At 45.0% G+C, this 18158-nt stretch overlaps 3 protein-coding genes across 4 annotated transcripts in view; all 3 read left to right on the top strand.

Annotated features, from left to right (window-relative positions):
• Window positions 1-18158, top strand: part of col6a3 (collagen, type VI, alpha 3) — a 120223-nt gene that overhangs the window by 47015 nt on the left and 55050 nt on the right. The window lies entirely within an intron of this gene.
• On the top strand, window positions 6285-12660 carry LOC148098097 (collagen alpha-3(VI) chain-like). Its single transcript, XM_087852957.1, has 8 exons — window positions 6285-6807; window positions 7025-7624; window positions 7879-8472; window positions 8690-9289; window positions 9544-10137; window positions 10355-10954; window positions 11209-11802; window positions 12020-12660. Exons 1-8 carry the CDS (start codon window positions 6285-6287, stop codon window positions 12658-12660), a joined length of 4746 nt encoding a protein of 1581 aa, XP_087709083.1.
• Window positions 14618-17702, top strand: LOC148098096 (collagen alpha-3(VI) chain-like). 2 transcript variants are annotated; one of them, XM_087852964.1, is made up of 3 exons: window positions 14618-15140; window positions 15397-15996; window positions 16251-16867. In XM_087852964.1, the coding sequence occupies exons 1-3, from the start codon at window positions 14618-14620 to the stop codon at window positions 16865-16867; spliced, it is 1740 nt and encodes a 579-aa protein (XP_087709090.1). The 2 variants fall into 2 exon arrangements, with proteins under 2 accessions (XP_087709090.1, XP_087709091.1); XM_087852965.1 differs by lacking the exons at window positions 14618-15140; window positions 15397-15996 and adding an exon at window positions 17062-17702 and having other exon boundaries at window positions 16307-16844.

Genomic DNA, 18158 nt, shown 5'->3' with positions numbered 1-18158 from the left:
CAGTGTCCGAGTTCACTGACCTTCCCAGTGTCCAAGAACAGCTCTCTTCTGTAATGAGCAAAGTGATAGTGAGGGCCACGCCCATGACACCAACAGTGACCGGTAAGTACGTGACTCCTTTGTAATCTCCAGTATCATGGTAGGAAACAGTGTGAAAAGAAACCAAATGTCATTTGCTGTGTTCAGTTAGCCAGTGCATTGTTTTTTTTACAAAATTGTTGTGCTTGCGAAGAAAGAGTTCAATTTCAAGATGTTCCTTTTTAGCTGCAAAATATTTGATTGAGCAAGTTAAACATATGGTAAATCTCATGTCTCTTAGTGGTCAGACAGCCAGCAGGAAGGGATGTGGTGTTTTTGCTGGATGGATCTGATGCTACTAGAAGTGGATTCCCAGCCATGAGAGACTTTGTCCAAAAACAAGTAGACACACTCAGTGTGGATGATGGCAAAGACCGTGTGTCGGTTGTTCAGTACAGCAGCGATCCAGCCGTCCAGTTCTATCTGAACACTTACACCACAAAAAGAGAGGTCCTTGACAGTGTCAGAGGTTTGAGGCACAAAGGCGGACGACCCCTCAACACTGGAGCAGCTCTCCGGTACTTGAGGGATAACGTCTTCACGGCCTCTGCCGGAAGCAGGCGGCCATCAGGAGTTCCGCAGGTCCTAATATTGATCACTGGTGGAAGATCATTTGACAGTATTGATGAACCAGCCTCTGCTCTCAAACAGCTGGGTGTCTTGACCATTGCAATTGGAACCCGAGGCTCTGACCCCAGAGAACTTCAGACCATAACTGGCGAGCCCAGTCATGCTGTATCTGTGTCTGAGTTCACTGACCTTCCCAATGTTCAAGAAAAGCTCTCTTCTGTAATGAGCACAGTGCCAATGAGGGTCACACCTTTGACCCCAACAGTGACTGGTAAGAACATGACCCATCATCAAAGTCCAGTATCATTGTAGGAAACAGTGTGAAAAGAAATCATTTGGTTTTGCTTTGTTTAATCAGCCAGTGGATTGTTTATTCTTTTTTGTTGTTGTGTTTTCGTTGTTTTTTGTTTTTTTTTATAAAATAATTGTGGTTGTAAAGAAAGAGTTCAATTTTACCATGGTGCTTTTTAGCTGCAAAATATTTGATTGAGCAAGTTAAACATATGGTAAATCTCATGTCTCTTAGTGGTCAGACAGCCAGCAGGAAGGGATGTGGTGTTTTTGCTGGATGGATCTGATGCTACTAGAAGTGGATTCCCAGCTATGAGAGACTTTGTCCAAAAACAAGTAGACACACTGAGTGTGGATGATGGCAAAGACCGTGTGTCGGTTGTTCAGTACAGCAGCGATCCAGCCGTCCAGTTCTATCTGAACACTTACACCACAAAAAGAGAGGTCCTTGACAGTGTCAGAGGTTTGAGGCACAAAGGCGGACGACCCCTCAACACTGGAGCAGCTCTCCGGTACTTGAGGGATAACGTCTTCACGGCCTCTGCCGGAAGCAGGCGGCCATCAGGAGTTCCGCAGGTCCTAATATTGATCACTGGTGGAAGATCATTTGACAGTATTGATGAACCAGCCTCTGCTCTCAAACAGCTGGGTGTCTTGACCATTGCAATTGGAACCCGAGGCTCTGACCCCAGAGAACTTCAGACCATAACTGGCGAGCCCAGTTATGCTCTATCTGTGTCTGAACTTACTGACCTACCCAAATTGCAACAGCAACTGGAGTCCTCTGTGGAAGCTGCAGTTTTTGAAGTCACCCCAGAATTACCAACCGTAATTGGTACGTTGTCAGACACATCCTATTGCTGGCTCCAAAAGTTACTAATTTCAGCTACAGTGAGGAAAGCAAATAAATGAATGTGATGTGTGTATAGGTTTTTTGTGCATTTCAAACCAGTTGGTAGCATGCTGTGGTCTTTCTAAAATAGAAGTAGGCCAGGCTAGTGTTGTTAAAATATTAGTGTGCCAGTGAAAGATAATCTCACAAGCTTTGTGAAAGGTTTTCATTTTTTTGTCCTACTGTCTTTTCTCAGCTTCACGTGACAGAAAAGATATTGTATTCCTTCTGGATGGTTCTGATGGCACAAGGAATGGCTTTCCTGCCATGCGTGATTTTGTAGAGAGAGTGGTGGAGAAAATCAATGTGGGAGAAAACAAAGACCATGTCTCTGTGGTCCAGTACAGCAGAGAACCAGAGGTCCATTTCTATCTGAACACATATACCACAAGGGAGGATGTGGTGGACTCGGTCAGAGGGCTTAGACACAGAGGAGGAACACCCCTAAACACTGGGGCAGCTCTCCAATACGTCAGAGACAACGTCTTTACAAACTCCTCTGGAAGTAGACGCCTGCAGGGTGTCCCACAGATATTGATCTTACTAACTGGGGGAAGGTCTTTTGACAATGTAGATAGCCCAGCCTCAGCTCTCAAACAGCAGGGCATTTATGTGATTGGCATTGGAACTAGGACCTCAGATGCTAGAGAGCTGCAGAAAATATCATATGAGCCCAGTTATGCTCTGTCAGTGTCCGAGTTCACTGACCTTCCCAGTGTCCAAGAACAGCTCTCTTCTGTAATGAGCAAAGTGATAGTGAGGGCCACGCCCATGACACCAACAGTGACCGGTAAGAACGTGACTCCTTTGTAATCTCCAGTATCATGGTAGGAAACAGTGTGAAAAGAAACCAAATGTCATTTCCTGTGTTCAGTTAGCCAGTGCATTGTTTTTTTTACAAAATAGTTGTGCTTGCGAAGAAAGAGTTCAATTTCAAGATGTTCCTTTTTAGCTGCAAAATATTTGATTGAGCAAGTTAAACATATGGTAAATCTCATGTCTCTTAGTGGTCAGACAGCCAGCAGGAAGGGATGTGGTGTTTTTGCTGGATGGATCTGATGCTACTAGAAGTGGATTCCCAGCTATGAGAGACTTTGTCCAAAAACAAGTAGACACACTGAGTGTGGATGATGGCAAAGACCGTGTGTCGGTTGTTCAGTACAGCAGCGATCCAGCCGTCCAGTTCTATCTGAACACTTACACCACAAAAAGAGAGGTCCTTGACAGTGTCAGAGGTTTGAGGCACAAAGGCGGACGACCCCTCAACACTGGAGCAGCTCTCCGGTACTTGAGGGATAACGTCTTCACGGCCTCTGCCGGAAGCAGGCGGCCATCAGGAGTTCCGCAGGTCCTAATATTGATCACTGGTGGAAGATCATTTGACAGTATTGATGAACCAGCCTCTGCTCTCAAACAGCTGGGTGTCTTGACCATTGCAATTGGAACCCGAGGCTCTGACCCCAGAGAACTTCAGACCATAACTGGCGAGCCCAGTTATGCTCTATCTGTGTCTGAACTTACTGACCTACCCAAAGTGCAACAGCAACTTGAGTCCTCTGTGGAAGCTGCAGTTTTTGAAGTCACCCCAGAATTACCAACCGTAATTGGTACGTTGTCAGACACATCCTATTGCTGGCTCCAAAAGTTACTAATTTCAGCTACAGTGAGGAAAGCAAATAAATGAATGTGATGTGTGTATAGGTTTTTTGTGCATTTCAAACCAGTTGGTAGCATGCTGTGGTCTTTCTAAAATAGAAGTAGGCCAGGCTAGTGTTGTTAAAATATTAGTGTGCCAGTGAAAGATAATCTCACAAGCTTTGTGAAAGGTGTTCATTTTTTTGTCCTACTGTCTTTTCTCAGCTTCACGTGACAGAAAAGATATTGTATTCCTTCTGGATGGTTCTGATGGCACAAGGAATGGCTTTCCTGCCATGCGTGATTTTGTAGAGAGAGTGGTGGAGAAAATCAATGTGGGAGAAAACAAAGACCATGTCTCTGTGGTCCAGTACAGCAGAGAACCAGAGGTCCATTTCTATCTGAACACATATACCACAAGGGAGGATGTGGTGGACTCGGTCAGAGGGCTTAGACACAGAGGAGGAAGACCCCTAAACACTGGGGCAGCTCTCCAATACGTCAGAGACAACGTCTTTACAAACTCCTCTGGAAGTAGACGCCTGCAGGGTGTCCCACAGATATTGATCTTACTAACTGGGGGAAGGTCTTTTGACAATGTAGATAGCCCAGCCTCAGCTCTCAAACAGCAGGGCATTTATGTGATTGGCATTGGAACTAGGACCTCAGATGCTAGAGAGCTGCAGAAAATATCATATGAGCCCAGTTATGCTCTGTCAGTGTCCGAGTTCACTGACCTTCCCAGTGTCCAAGAACAGCTCTCTTCTGTAATGAGCAAAGTGATAGTGAGGGCCACGCCCATGACACCAACAGTGACCGGTAAGAACGTGACTCCTTTGTAATCTCCAGTATCATGGTAGGAAACATTGTGAAAAGAAACCAAATGTCATTTGCTGTGTTCAGTTTGCCAGTGCATTGTTTTTTTTTTACAAAATAGTTGTGCTTGCGAAGAAAGAGTTCAATTTCAAGATGTTCCTTTTTAGCTGCAAAATATTTGATTGAGCAAGTTAAACATATGGTAAATCTCATGTCTCTTAGTGGTCAGACAGCCAGCAGGAAGGGATGTGGTGTTTTTGCTGGATGGATCTGATGCTACTAGAAGTGGATTCCCAGCTATGAGAGACTTTGTCCAAAAACAAGTAGAAACACTGAGTGTGGATGATGGCAAAGACCGTGTGTCGGTTGTTCAGTACAGCAGCGATCCAGCCGTCCAGTTCTATCTGAACACTTACACCACAAAAAGAGAGGTCCTTGACAGTGTCAGAGGTTTGAGGCACAAAGGCGGACAACCCCTCAACACTGGAGCAGCTCTCCGGTACTTGAGGGATAACGTCTTCACGGCCTCTGCCGGAAGCAGGAGGCCAACAGGAGTTCCGCAGGTCCTAATATTGATCACTGGTGGAAGATCATTTGACAGTATTGATGAACCAGCCTCTGCTCTCAAACAGCTGGGTGTCTTGACCATTGCAATTGGAACCCGAGGCTCTGACCCCAGAGAACTTCAGACCATAACTGGCGAGCCCAGTTATGCTCTATCTGTGTCTGAACTTACTGACCTACCCAATGTTCAAGAACAGCTCTCTTCTGTAATGAGCACAGTGCCAATGAGGGTCACACCTTTGACCCCAACAGTGACTGGTAAGAACATGACCCATCATCAAAGTCCAGTATCACTGTAGGAAACAGTGTGAAAAGAAATCATTTGGTTTTGCTGTGTTTAATCAGCCAGTGGATTGTTTATTCTTTTTTGTTGTTGTGTTTTCGTTGTTTTTTGTTTTTTTTTATAAAATAATTGTGGTTGTAAAGAAAGAGTTCAATTTTACCATGGTGCTTTTTAGCTGCAAAATATTTGATTGAGCAAGTTAAACATATGGTAAATCTCATGTCTCTTAGTGGTCAGACAGCCAGCAGGAAGGGATGTGGTGTTTTTGCTGGATGGATCTGATGCTACTAGAAGTGGATTCCCAGCTATGAGAGACTTTGTCCAAAAACAAGTAGACACACTGAGTGTGGATGATGGCAAAGACCGTGTGTCGGTTGTTCAGTACAGCAGCGATCCAGCCGTCCAGTTCTATCTGAACACTTACACCACAAAAAGAGAGGTCCTTGACAGTGTCAGAGGTTTGAGGCACAAAGGCGGACGACCCCTCAACACTGGAGCAGCTCTCCGGTACTTGAGGGATAACGTCTTCACGGCCTCTGCCGGAAGCAGGCGGCCATCAGGAGTTCCGCAGGTCCTAATATTGATCACTGGTGGAAGATCATTTGACAGTATTGATGAACCAGCCTCTGCTCTCAAACAGCTGGGTGTCTTGACCATTGCAATTGGAACCCGAGGCTCTGACCCCAGAGAACTTCAGACCATAACTGGCGAGCCCAGTTATGCTCTATCTGTGTCTGAACTTACTGACCTACCCAAAGTGCAACAGCAACTTGAGTCCTCTGTGGAAGCTGCAGTTTTTGAAGTCACCCCAGAATTACCAACCGTAATTGGTACGTTGTCAGACACATCCTATTGCTCGCTCCAAAAGTTACTAATTTCGGCTACAGTGAGGAAAAGCAAATGAATGAATGTGATGTGTGTATAGTTTTTTTGTGCATTTCAAACCAGTTGGTAGCATGCTGTGGTCTTTCTAAAACAGAAGTAGGCCAGGCTAGTGTTGTTAAAATATTAGTGTGCCAGTGAAAGATAATCTCACAAGCTTTGTGAAAGGTTTTAATTTTTTTGTCCTACTGTCTTTTCTCAGCTTCACGTGACAGAAAAGATATTGTATTCCTTCTGGATGGTTCTGATGGCACAAGGAATGGCTTTCCTGCCATGCGTGATTTTGTAGAGAGAGTGGTGGAGAAAATCAATGTGGGTGAAAACAAAGACCATGTCTCTGTGGTCCAGTACAGCAGAGAACCAGAGGTCCATTTCTATCTGAACACATATACCACAAGGGAGGATGTGGTGGATTCGGTCAGACGGCTTAAACACAAAGGAGGAAGACCCCTAAACACTGGGGCAGCTCTCCAATACGTCAGAGACAACGTCTTTACAAACTCCTCTGGAAGTAGACGCCTGCAGGGTGTCCCACAGATATTGATCTTACTAACTGGGGGAAGGTCTTTTGACAATGTAGATAGCCCAGCCTCAGCTCTCAAACAGCAGGGCATTTATGTGATTGGCATTGGAACTAGGACCTCAGATGCTAGAGAGCTGCAGAAAATATCATATGAGCCCAGTTATGCTCTGTCAGTGTCCGAGTTCACTGACCTTCCCAGTGTCCAAGAACAGCTCTCTTCTGTAATGAGCAAAGTGATAGTGAGGGCCACGCCCATGACACCAACAGTGACCGGTAAGAACGTGACTCCTTTGTAATCTCCAGTATCATGGTAGGAAACAGTGTGAAAAGAAACCAAATGTCATTTGCTGTGTTCAGTTAGCCAGTGGATTGTTTTTTTTACAAAATTGTTGTGCTTGCGAAGAAAGAGTTCAATTTCAAGATGTTTTTTTTTAGCTGCAAAATATTTGATTGAGCAAGTTAAACATAATTTAAATCTCATGTCTCTTAGTGCTCAGACAGCCAGCAGGAAGGGATGTGGTGCTTTTGCTGGATGGATCTGATGCTACTAGAAGTGGATTCCCAGCTATGAGAGACTTTGTCCAAAAACAAGTAGACACACTGAGTGTGGATGATGGCAAAGACCGTGTGTCGGTTGTTCAGTACAGCAGCGATCCAGCCGTCCAGTTCTATCTGAACACTTACACCACAAAAAGAGAGGTCCTTGACAGTGTCAGAGGTTTGAGGCACAGAGGCGGACGACCCCTCAACACTGGAGCAGCTCTCCGGTACTTGAGGGATAACGTCTTTACGGCCTCTGCCGGAAGCAGGCGGCCATCAGGAGTTCCGCAGGTCCTAATATTGATCACTGGTGGAAGATCATTTGACAGTATTGATGAACCAGCCTCTGCTCTCAAACAGCTGGGTGTCTTGACCATTGCAATTGGAACCCGAGGCTCTGACCCCAGAGAACTTCAGACCATAACTGGCGAGCCCAGTTATGCTCTATCTGTGTCTGAACTTACTGACCTACCCAAAGTGCAACAGCAACTTGAGTCCTCTGTGGAAGCTGCAGTTTTTGAAGTCACCCCAGAATTACCAACCGTAATTGGTACGTTGTCAGAGACATCCTATTGCTGGCTCCAAAAGTTACTAATTTCAGCTACAGTGAGGAAAAGCAAATAAATGAATGTGATGTGTGTATAGGTTTTTTGTGCATTTCAAACCAGTTGGTAGCATGCTGTGGTCTTTCTAAAACAGAAGTAGGCCAGGCTAGTGTTGTTAAAATATTAGTGTGCCAGTGAAAGATAATCTCACAAGCTTTGTGAAAGGTTTTAATTTTTTTGTCCTACTGTCTTTTCTCAGCTTCACGTGACAGAAAAGATATTGTATTCCTTCTGGATGGTTCTGATGCCACAAGGAATGGCTTTCCTGCCATGCGTGATTTTGTAGAGAGAGTGGTGGAGAAAATCAATGTGGGAGAAAACAAAGACCATGTCTCTGTGGTCCAGTACAGCAGAGAACCAGTGGTCAATTTCTATCTGAACACATATACCACAAGGGAGGATGTGGTGGACTCGGTCAGAGGGCTTAGACACAAAGGAGGAAGACCCCTAAACACTGGGGCAGCTCTCCAATACGTCAGAGACAACGTCTTTACAAACTCCTCTGGAAGTAGACGCCTGCAGGGTGTCCCACAGATATTGATCTTACTAACTGGGGGAAGGTCTTTTGACAATGTAGATAGCCCAGCCTCAGCTCTCAAACAGCAGGGCATTTATGTGATTGGCATTGGAACTAGGACCTCAGATGCTAGAGAGCTGCAGAAAATATCATATGAGCCCAGTTATGCTCTGTCAGTGTCCGAGTTCACTGACCTTCCCAGTGTCCAAGAACAGCTCTCTTCTGTAATGAGCAAAGTGATAGTGAGGGCCACGCCCATGACACCAACAGTGACCGGTAAGAACGTGACTCCTTTGTAATCTCCAGTATCATGGTAGGAAACAGTGTGAAAAGAAACCAAATGTCATTTGCTGTGTTCAGTTAGCCAGTGGATTGTTTTTTTTACAAAATTGTTGTGCTTGCGAAGAAAGAGTTCAATTTCAAGATGTTTTTTTTTAGCTGCAAAATATTTGATTGAGCAAGTTAAACATAATTTAAATCTCATGTCTCTTAGTGCTCAGACAGCCAGCAGGAAGGGATGTGGTGCTTTTGCTGGATGGATCTGATGCTACTAGAAGTGGATTCCCAGCTATGAGAGACTTTGTCCAAAAACAAGTAGACACACTGAGTGTGGATGATGGCAAAGACCGTGTGTCGGTTGTTCAGTACAGCAGCGATCCAGCCGTCCAGTTCTATCTGAACACTTACACCACAAAAAGAGAGGTCCTTGACAGTGTCAGAGGTTTGAGGCACAGAGGCGGACGACCCCTCAACACTGGAGCAGCTCTCCGGTACTTGAGGGATAACGTCTTTACGGCCTCTGCCGGAAGCAGGCGGCCATCAGGAGTTCCGCAGGTCCTAATATTGATCACTGGTGGAAGATCATTTGACAGTATTGATGAACCAGCCTCTGCTCTCAAACAGCTGGGTGTCTTGACCATTGCAATTGGAACCCGAGGCTCTGACCCCAGAGAACTTCAGACCATAACTGGCGAGCCCAGTTATGCTCTATCTGTGTCTGAACTTACTGACCTACCCAAAGTGCAACAGCAACTTGAGTCCTCTGTGGAAGCTGCAGTTTTTGAAGTCACCCCAGAATTACCAACCGTAATTGGTACGTTGTCAGACACATCCTATTGCTGGCTCCAAAACTTACTAATTTCAGCTACAGTGAGGAAAAGCAAATAAATGAATGTGATGTGTGTATAGGTTTTTTGTGCATTTCAAACCAGTTGGTAGCATGCTGTGGTCTTTCTAAAACAGAAGTAGGCCAGGCTAGTGTTGTTAAAATATTAGTGTGCCAGTGAAAGATAATCTCACAAGCTTTGTGAAAGGTTTTCATTTTTTTGTCCTACTGTCTTTTCTCAGCTTCACGTGACAGAAAAGATATTGTATTCCTTCTGGATGGTTCTGATGGCACAAGGAATGGCTTTCCTGCCATGCGTGATTTTGTAGAGAGAGTGGTGGAGAAAATCAATGTGGGAGAAAACAAAGACCATGTCTCTGTGGTCCAGTACAGCAGAGAACCAGTGGTCAATTTCTATCTGAACACATATACCACAAGGGAGGATGTGGTGGACTCGGTCAGAGGGCTTAGACACAAAGGAGGAAGACCCCTAAACACTGGGGCAGCTCTCCAATACGTCAGAGACAACGTCTTTACAAACTCCTCTGGAAGTAGACGCCTGCAGGGTGTCCCACAGATATTGATCTTACTAACTGGGGGAAGGTCTTTTGACAATGTAGATAGCCCAGCCTCAGCTCTCAAACAGCAGGGCATTTATGTGATTGGCATTGGAACTAGGACCTCAGATGCTAGAGAGCTGCAGAAAATATCATATGAGCCCAGTTATGCTCTGTCAGTGTCCGAGTTCACTGACCTTCCCAGTGTCCAAGAACAGCTCTCTTCTGTAATGAGCAAAGTGATAGTGAGGGCCACGCCCATGACACCAACAGTGACCGGTAAGAACGTGACTCCTTTGTAATCTCCAGTATCATGGTAGGAAACAGTGTGAAAAGAAACCAAATGTCATTTGCTGTGTTCAGTTAGCCAGTGGATTGTTTTTTTTAGAAAATAGTTGTGCTTGCGAAGAAAGAGTTCAATTTCAAGATGTTTCTTTTTAGCTGCAAAATATTTGATTGAGCAAGTTAAACATATGGTAAATCTCATGTCTCTTAGTGGTCAGACAGCCAGCAGGAAGGGATGTGGTGTTTTTGCTGGATGGATCTGATGCTACTAGAAGTGGATTCCCAGCTATGAGAGACTTTGTCCAAAAACAAGTAGACACACTGAGTGTGGATGATGGCAAAGACCGTGTGTCGGTTGTTCAGTACAGCAGCGATCCAGCCGTCCAGTTCTATCTGAACACTTACACCACAAAAAGAGAGGTCCTTGACAGTGTCAGAGGTTTGAGGCACAAAGGCGGACGACCCCTCAACACTGGAGCAGCTCTCCGATACTTGAGGGATAACGTCTTCACGGCCTCTGCCGGAAGCAGGCGGCCATCAGGAGTTCCGCAGGTCCTAATATTGATCACTGGTGGAAGATCATTTGACAGTATTGATGAACCAGCCTCTGCTCTCAAACAGCTGGGTGTCTTGACCATTGCAATTGGAACCCGAGGCTCTGACCCCAGAGAACTTCAGACCATAACTGGCGAGCCCAGTTATGCTCTATCTGTGTCTGAACTTACTGACCTACCCAAAGTGCAACAGCAACTTGAGTCCTCTGTGGAAGCTGCAGTTTTTGAAGTCACCCCAGAATTACCAACCGTAATTGGTACGTTGTCAGACACATCCTATTGCTGGCTCCAAAAGTTACTAATTTCAGCTACAGTGAGGAAAAGCAAATAAATGAATGTGATGTGTGTATAGGTTTTTTGTGCATTTCAAACCAGTTGGTTGCATGCTGTGGTCTTTCTAAAACAGAAGTAGGCCAGGCTAGTGTTGTTAAAATATTAGTGTGCCAGTGAAAGATAATCTCACAAGCTTTGTGAAAGGTTTTAATTTTTTTGTCCTACTGTCTTTTCTCAGCTTCACGTGACAGAAAAGATATTGTATTCCTTCTGGATGGTTCTGATGGCACAAGGAATGGCTTTCCTGCCATGCGTGATTTTGTAGAGAGAGTGGTGGAGAAAATCAATGTGGGAGAAAACAAAGACCATGTCTCTGTGGTCCAGTACAGCAGAGAACCAGAGGTCAATTTCTATCTGAACACATATACCACAAGGGAGGATGTGGTGGACTCGGTCAGAGGGCTTAGACACAAAGGAGGAAGACCCCTAAACACTGGGGCAGCTCTCCAATACGTCAGGGACAACGTCTTTACAAACTCCTCTGGAAGTAGACGCCTGCAGGGTGTCCCACAGATATTGATCTTACTAACTGGGGGAAGGTCTTTTGACAATGTAGATAGCCCAGCCTCAGCTCTCAAACAGCAGGGCATTTATGTGATTGGCATTGGAACTAGGACCTCAGATGCTAGAGAGCTGCAGAAAATATCATATGAGCCCAGTTATGCTCTGTCAGTGTCCGAGTTCACTGACCTTCCCAGTGTCCAAGAACAGCTCTCTTCTGTAATGAGCAAAGTGATAGTGAGGGCCACGCCCATGACACCAACAGTGACCGGTAAGAACATGACTCCTTTGTAATCTCCAGTATCATGGTAGGAAACTGTGTTAAAAGAAACCAAATGTCATTTGCTGTGTTCAGTTAGCCAGTGGATTGTTTTTTTTACAAAATTGTTTTGCTTGCGAAGAAAGAGTTCAATTTCAAGAGTTTTCTTTTTAGCTGCAAAATATTTGATTGAGCAATTTAAACATATGGTAAATCTCATGTCTCTTAGTGGTCAGACAGCCAGCAGGAAGGGATGTGGTGTTTTTGCTGGATGGATCTGATGCTACTAGAAGTGGATTCCCAGCTATGAGAGACTTTGTCCAAAAACAAGTAGACACACTGAGTGTGGATGATGGCAAAGACCGTGTGTCGGTTGTTCAGTACAGCAGCGATCCAGCCGCCCAGTTCTATCTGAACACTTACACCACAAAAAGAGAGGTCCTTGACAGTGTCAGAGGTTTGAGGCACAAAGGCGGACAACCCCTCAACACTGGAGCAGCTCTCCGGTACTTGAGGGATAACGTCTTCACGGCCTCTGCCGGAAGCAGGCGGCCATCAGGAGTTCCGCAGGTCCTAATATTGATCACTGGTGGAAGATCATTTGACAGTATTGATGAACCAGCCTCTGCTCTCAAACAGCTGGGTGTCTTGACCATTGCAATTGGAACCCGAGGCTCTGACCCCAGAGAACTTCAGACCATAACTGGCGAGCCCAGTTATGCTCTATCTGTGCCTGAGTTCACTGACCTTCCCAATGTTCAAGAACAGCTCTCTTCTGTAATGAGCACAGTGCTAATGAGGGTCACACCTTTGACCCCAACAGTGACTGGTAAGAACATGACCCATCTTCAAAGTCCAGTATCATTGTAGGAAACAGTGTGAAAAGAAATCATTTGGTTTTGCTGTGTTTAATCAGGCAGTGGATTGTTTTTTCTTCCATTTTTGTTCTGTTTTTGTTTTTTTGGGTTTTTTTTTATAAAATAGTTGTGGTTGTAAAGAAAGAGTTCAATTTTACCATGGTGCTTTTTAGCTGCAAAATATTTGATTGAGCAAGTTAAACATATGGTAAATCTCATGTCTCTTAGTGGTCAGACAGCCAGCAGGAAGGGATGTGGTGTTTTTGCTGGATGGATCTGATGCTACTAGAAGTGGATTCCCAGCCATGAGAGACTTTGTCCAAAAACAAGTAGACACACTGAGTGTGGATGATGGCAAAGACCGTGTGTCGGTTGTTCAGTACAGCAGCGATCCAGCCGTCCAGTTCTATCTGAACACTTACACCACAAAAAGAGAGGTCCTTGACAGTGTCAGAGGTTTGAGGCACAAAGGCGGACGACCCCTCAACACTGGAGCAGCTCTCCGGTACTTGAGGGATAACGTCTTCACGGCCTCTGCCGGAAGCAGGCGGCCATCAGGAGTTCCGCAGGTCCTAATATTGATCACTGGTGGAAGATCATTTGACAGTATTGATGAACCAGCCTCTGCTCTCAAACAGCTGGGTGTCTTGACCATTGCAATTGGAACCCGAGGCTCTGACCCCAGAGAACTTCAGACCATAACTGGCGAGCCCAGTTATGCTCTATCTGTGTCTGAACTTACTGACCTACCCAAAGTGCAACAGCAACTTGAGTCCTCTGTGGAAGCTGCAGTTTTTGAAGTCACCCCAGAATTACCAACCGTAATTGGTACGTTGTCAGACACATCCTATTGCTGGCTCCAAAAGTTACTAATTTCAGCTACAGTGAGGAAAAGCAAATAAATGAATGTGATGTGTGTATAGGTTTTTTGTGCATTTCAAACCAGTTGGTAGCATGCTGTGGTCTTTCTAAAACAGAAGTAGGCCAGGCTAGTGTTGTTAAAATATTAGTGTGCCAGTGAAAGATAATCTCACAAGCTTTGTGAAAGGTTTTAATTTTTTTGTCCTACTGTCTTTTCTCAGCTTCACGTGACAGAAAAGATATTGTATTCCTTCTGGATGGTTCTGATGGCACAAGGAATGGCTTTCCTGCCATGCGTGATTTTGTAGAGAGAGTGGTAGAGAAAATCAATGTGGGAGAAAACAAAGACCATGTCTCTGTGGTCCAGTACAGCAGAGAACCAGTGGTCAATTTCTATCTGAACACATATACCACAAGGGAGGATGTGGTGGACTCGGTCAGAGGGCTTAGACACAAAGGAGGAAGACCCCTAAACACTGGGGCAGCTCTCCAATACGTCAGAGACAACGTCTTTACAAACTCCTCTGGAAGTAGACGCCTGCAGGGTGTCCCACAGATATTGATCTTACTAACTGGGGGAAGGTCTTTTGACAATGTAGATAGCCCAGCCTCAGCTCTCAAACAGCAGGGCATTTATGTGATTGGCATTGGAACTAGGACCTCAGATGCTAGAGAGCTGCAGAAAATATCATATGAGCCCAGTTATGCTCTGTCAGTGTCCGAGTTCACTGACCTTCCCAGTGTCCAAGAACAGCTCTCTTCTGTAATGAGCAAAGTGATAGTGAGGGCCACGCCCATGACACCAACAGTGACCGGTAAGAACGTGACTCCTTTGTAATCTCCAGTATCATGGTAGGAAACTGTGTTAAAAGAAACCAAATGTCATTTGCTGTGTTCAGTTAGCCAGTGGATTGTTTTTTTTACAAAATTGTTTTGCTTGCGAAGAAAGAGTTCAATTTCAAGATGTTCCTTTTTAGCTGCAAAATATTTGATTGAGCAATTTAAACATATGGTAAATCTCATGTCTCTTAGTGGTCAGACAGCCAGCAGGAAGGGATGTGGTGTTTTTGCTGGATGGATCTGATGCTACTAGAAGTGGATTCCCAGCTATGAGAGACTTTGTCCAAAAACAAGTAGACACACTGAGTGTGGATGATGGCAAAGACCGTGTGTCGGTTGTTCAGTACAGCAGCGATCCAGCCGTCCAGTTCTATCTGAACACTTACACCACAAAAAGAGAGGTCCTTGACAGTGTCAGAGGTTTGAGGCACAAAGGCGGACGACCCCTCAACACTGGAGCAGCTCTCCGGTACTTGAGGGATAACGTCTTCACGGCCTCTGCCGGAAGCAGGCGGCCATCAGGAGTTCCGCAGGTCCTAATATTGATCACTGGTGGAAGATCATTTGACAGTATTGATGAACCAGCCTCTGCTCTCAAACAGCTGGGTGTCTTGACCATTGCAATTGGAACCCGAGGCTCTGACCCCAGAGAACTTCAGACCATAACTGGCGAGCCCAGTTATGCTCTATCTGTGTCTGAGTTCACTGACCTTCCCAATGTTCAAGAACAGCTCTCTTCTGTAATGAGCACAGTGCTAATGAGGGTCACACCTTTGACCCCAACAGTGACTGGTAAGAACATGACCCATCTTCAAAGTCCAGTATCATTTTTGGAAACAGTGTGAAAAGAAATCATTTGGTTTTGCTGTGTTTAATCAGGCAGTGGATTGTTTTTTCTTCCATTTTTGTTCTGTTTTTTTTTTTTTTGGGGTTTTTTTATAAAATAGTTGTGGTTGTAAAGAAAGAGTTCAATTTTACCATGGTGCTTTTTAGCTGCAAAATATTTGATTGAGCAAGTTAAACATATGGTAAATCTCATGTCTCTTAGTGGTCAGACAGCCAGCAGGAAGGGATGTGGTGTTTTTGCTGGATGGATCTGATGCTACTAGAAGTGGATTCCCAGCCATGAGAGACTTTGTCCAAAAACAAGTAGACACACTGAGTGTGGATGATGGCAAAGACCGTGTGTCGGTTGTTCAGTACAGCAGCGATCCAGCCGTCCAGTTCTATCTGAACACTTACACCACAAAAAGAGAGGTCCTTGACAGTGTCAGAGGTTTGAGGCACAAAGGCGGACGACCCCTCAACACTGGAGCAGCTCTCCGGTACTTGAGGGATAACGTCTTCACGGCCTCTGCCGGAAGCAGGCGGCCATCAGGAGTTCCGCAGGTCCTCATATTGATCACTGGTGGAAGATCATTTGACAGTATTGATGAACCAGCCTCTGCTCTCAAACAGCTGGGTGTCTTGACCATTGCAATTGGAACCCGAGGCTCTGACCCCAGAGAACTTCAGACCATAACTGGCGAGCCCAGTTATGCTCTATCTGTGTCTGAACTTACTGACCTACCCAAAGTGCAACAGCAACTTGAGTCCTCTGTGGAAGCTGCAGTTTTTGAAGTCACCCCAGAATTACCAACCGTAATTGGTACGTTGTCAGACACATCCTATTGCTGGCTCCAAAAGTTACTAATTTCAGCTACAGAGAGGAAAAGCAAATAAATGAATGTGATGTGTGTATAGGTTTTTTGTGCATTTCAAACCAGTGGGTAGCATGCTGTGGTCTTTCTAAAACAGAAGTAGGCCAGGCTAGTGTTGTTAAAATATTAGTGTGCCAGTGAAAGATAATCTCACAAGCTTTGTGAAAGGTTTTCATTTTTTTGTCCTACTGTCTTTTCTCAGCTTCACGTGACAGAAAAGATATTGTATTCCTTCTGGATGGTTCTGATGGCACAAGGAATGGCTTTCCTGCCATGCGTGATTTTGTAGAGAGAGTGGTGGAGAAAATCAATGTGGGAGAAAACAAAGACCATGTCTCTGTGGTCCAGTACAGCAGAGAACCAGTGGTCAATTTCTATCTGAACACATATACCACAAGGGAGGATGTGGTGGACTCGGTCAGAGGGCTTAGACACAAAGGAGGAAGACCCCTAAACACTGGGGCAGCTCTCCAATACGTCAGAGACAACGTCTTTACAAACTCCTCTGGAAGTAGACGCCTGCAGGGTGTCCCACAGATATTGATCTTACTAACTGGGGGAAGGTCTTTTGACAATGTAGATAGCCCAGCCTCAGCTCTCAAACAGCAGGGCATTTATGTGATTGGCATTGGAACTAGGACCTCAGATGCTAGAGAGCTGCAGAAAATATCATATGAGCCCAGTTATGCTCTGTCAGTGTCCGAGTTCACTGACCTTCCCAGTGTCCAAGAACAGCTCTCTTCTGTAATGAGCAAAGTGATAGTGAGGGCCACGCCCATGACACCAACAGTGACCGGTAAGAACGTGACTCCTTTGTAATCTCCAGTATCATGGTAGGAAACTGTGTTAAAAGAAACTAAATGTCATTTGCTGTGTTCAGTTAGCCAGTGGATTGTTTTTTTTACAAAATTGTTTTGCTTGCGAAGAAAGAGTTCAATTTCAAGATGTTTCTTTTTAGCTGCAAAATATTTGATTGAGCAAGTTAAACATATGGTAAATCTCATGTCTCTTAGTGGTCAGACAGCCAGCAGGAAGGGATGTGGTGTTTTTGCTGGATGGATCTGATGCTACTAGAAGTGGATTCCCAGCTATGAGAGACTTTGTCCAAAAACAAGTAGACACACTGAGTGTGGATGATGGCAAAGACCGTGTGTCGGTTGTTCAGTACAGCAGCGATCCAGCCGTCCAGTTCTATCTGAACACTTACACCACAAAAAGAGAGGTCCTTGACAGTGTCAGAGGTTTGAGGCACAAAGGCGGACGACCCCTCAACACTGGAGCAGCTCTCCGGTACTTGAGGGATAACGTCTTCACGGCCTCTGCCGGAAGCAGGCGGCCATCAGGAGTTCCGCAGGTCCTAATATTGATCACTGGTGGAAGATCATTTGACAGTATTGATGAACCAGCCTCTGCTCTCAAACAGCTGGGTGTCTTGACCATTGCAATTGGAACCCGAGGCTCTGACCCCAGAGAACTTCAGACCATAACTGGCGAGCCCAGTTATGCTCTATCTGTGTCTGAGTTCACTGACCTTCCCAATGTTCAAGAACAGCTCTCTTCTGTAATGAGCACAGTGCTAATGAGGGTCACACCTTTGACCCCAACAGTGACTGGTAAGAACATGACCCATCTTCAAAGTCCAGTATCATTGTAGGAAACAGTGTGAAAAGAAATCATTTGGTTTTGCTGTGTTTAATCAGGCAGTGGATTGTTTTTTCTTCCATTTTTGTTCTGTTTTTGTTTTTTTTTGGTTTTTTTTATAAAATAGTTGTGGTTGTAAAGAAAGAGTTCAATTTTACCATGGTGCTTTTTAGCTGCAAAATATTTGATTGAGCAAGTTAAACATATGGTAAATCTCATGTCTCTTAGTGGTCAGACAGTCAGCAGGAAGGGATGTGGTGTTTTTGCTGGATGGATCTGATGCTACTAGAAGTGGATTCCCAGCTATGAGAGACTTTGTCCAAAAACAAGTAGACACACTGAGTGTGGATGATGGCAAAGACCGTGTGTCGGTTGTTCAGTACAGCAGCGATCCAGCCGTCCAGTTCTATCTGAACACTTACACCACAAAAAGAGAGGTCCTTGACAGTGTCAGAGGTTTGAGGCACAA

The sequence above is a fragment of the Neolamprologus brichardi genome, chromosome 16 (assembly GCF_056152115.1).
Source record: "Neolamprologus brichardi isolate AB-2024 chromosome 16, ASM5615211v1, whole genome shotgun sequence".
Classification (NCBI taxonomy): Eukaryota; Metazoa; Chordata; class Actinopteri; order Cichliformes; family Cichlidae; genus Neolamprologus; species Neolamprologus brichardi.
Note: the sequence above shows the minus strand (reverse complement) of the source record. Positions and strands in the feature narration are given on the sequence as shown.

Bases quoted from the DNA above. Each gene is read 5' to 3' on its own strand.
- LOC148098097 (XM_087852957.1), top strand. From the start codon at position 6,285: ATGCGTGATTTTGTAGAGAGAGTGGTGGAGAAAATCAATGTGGGTGAA. The intron at 6,808-7,024 runs GTAAGAACGTGA...CATGTCTCTTAG, and splicing joins CATGACACCAACAGTGACCG to TGCTCAGACAGCCAGCAGGA. The intron at 11,803-12,019 runs GTAAGAACATGA...CATGTCTCTTAG, and splicing joins CATGACACCAACAGTGACCG to TGGTCAGACAGCCAGCAGGA.
- LOC148098096 (XM_087852964.1), top strand. From the start codon at position 14,618: ATGAGAGACTTTGTCCAAAAACAAGTAGACACACTGAGTGTGGATGAT. The intron at 15,141-15,396 runs GTAAGAACATGA...CATGTCTCTTAG, and splicing joins TTTGACCCCAACAGTGACTG to TGGTCAGACAGCCAGCAGGA. The intron at 15,997-16,250 runs GTACGTTGTCAG...GTCTTTTCTCAG, and splicing joins AGAATTACCAACCGTAATTG to CTTCACGTGACAGAAAAGAT.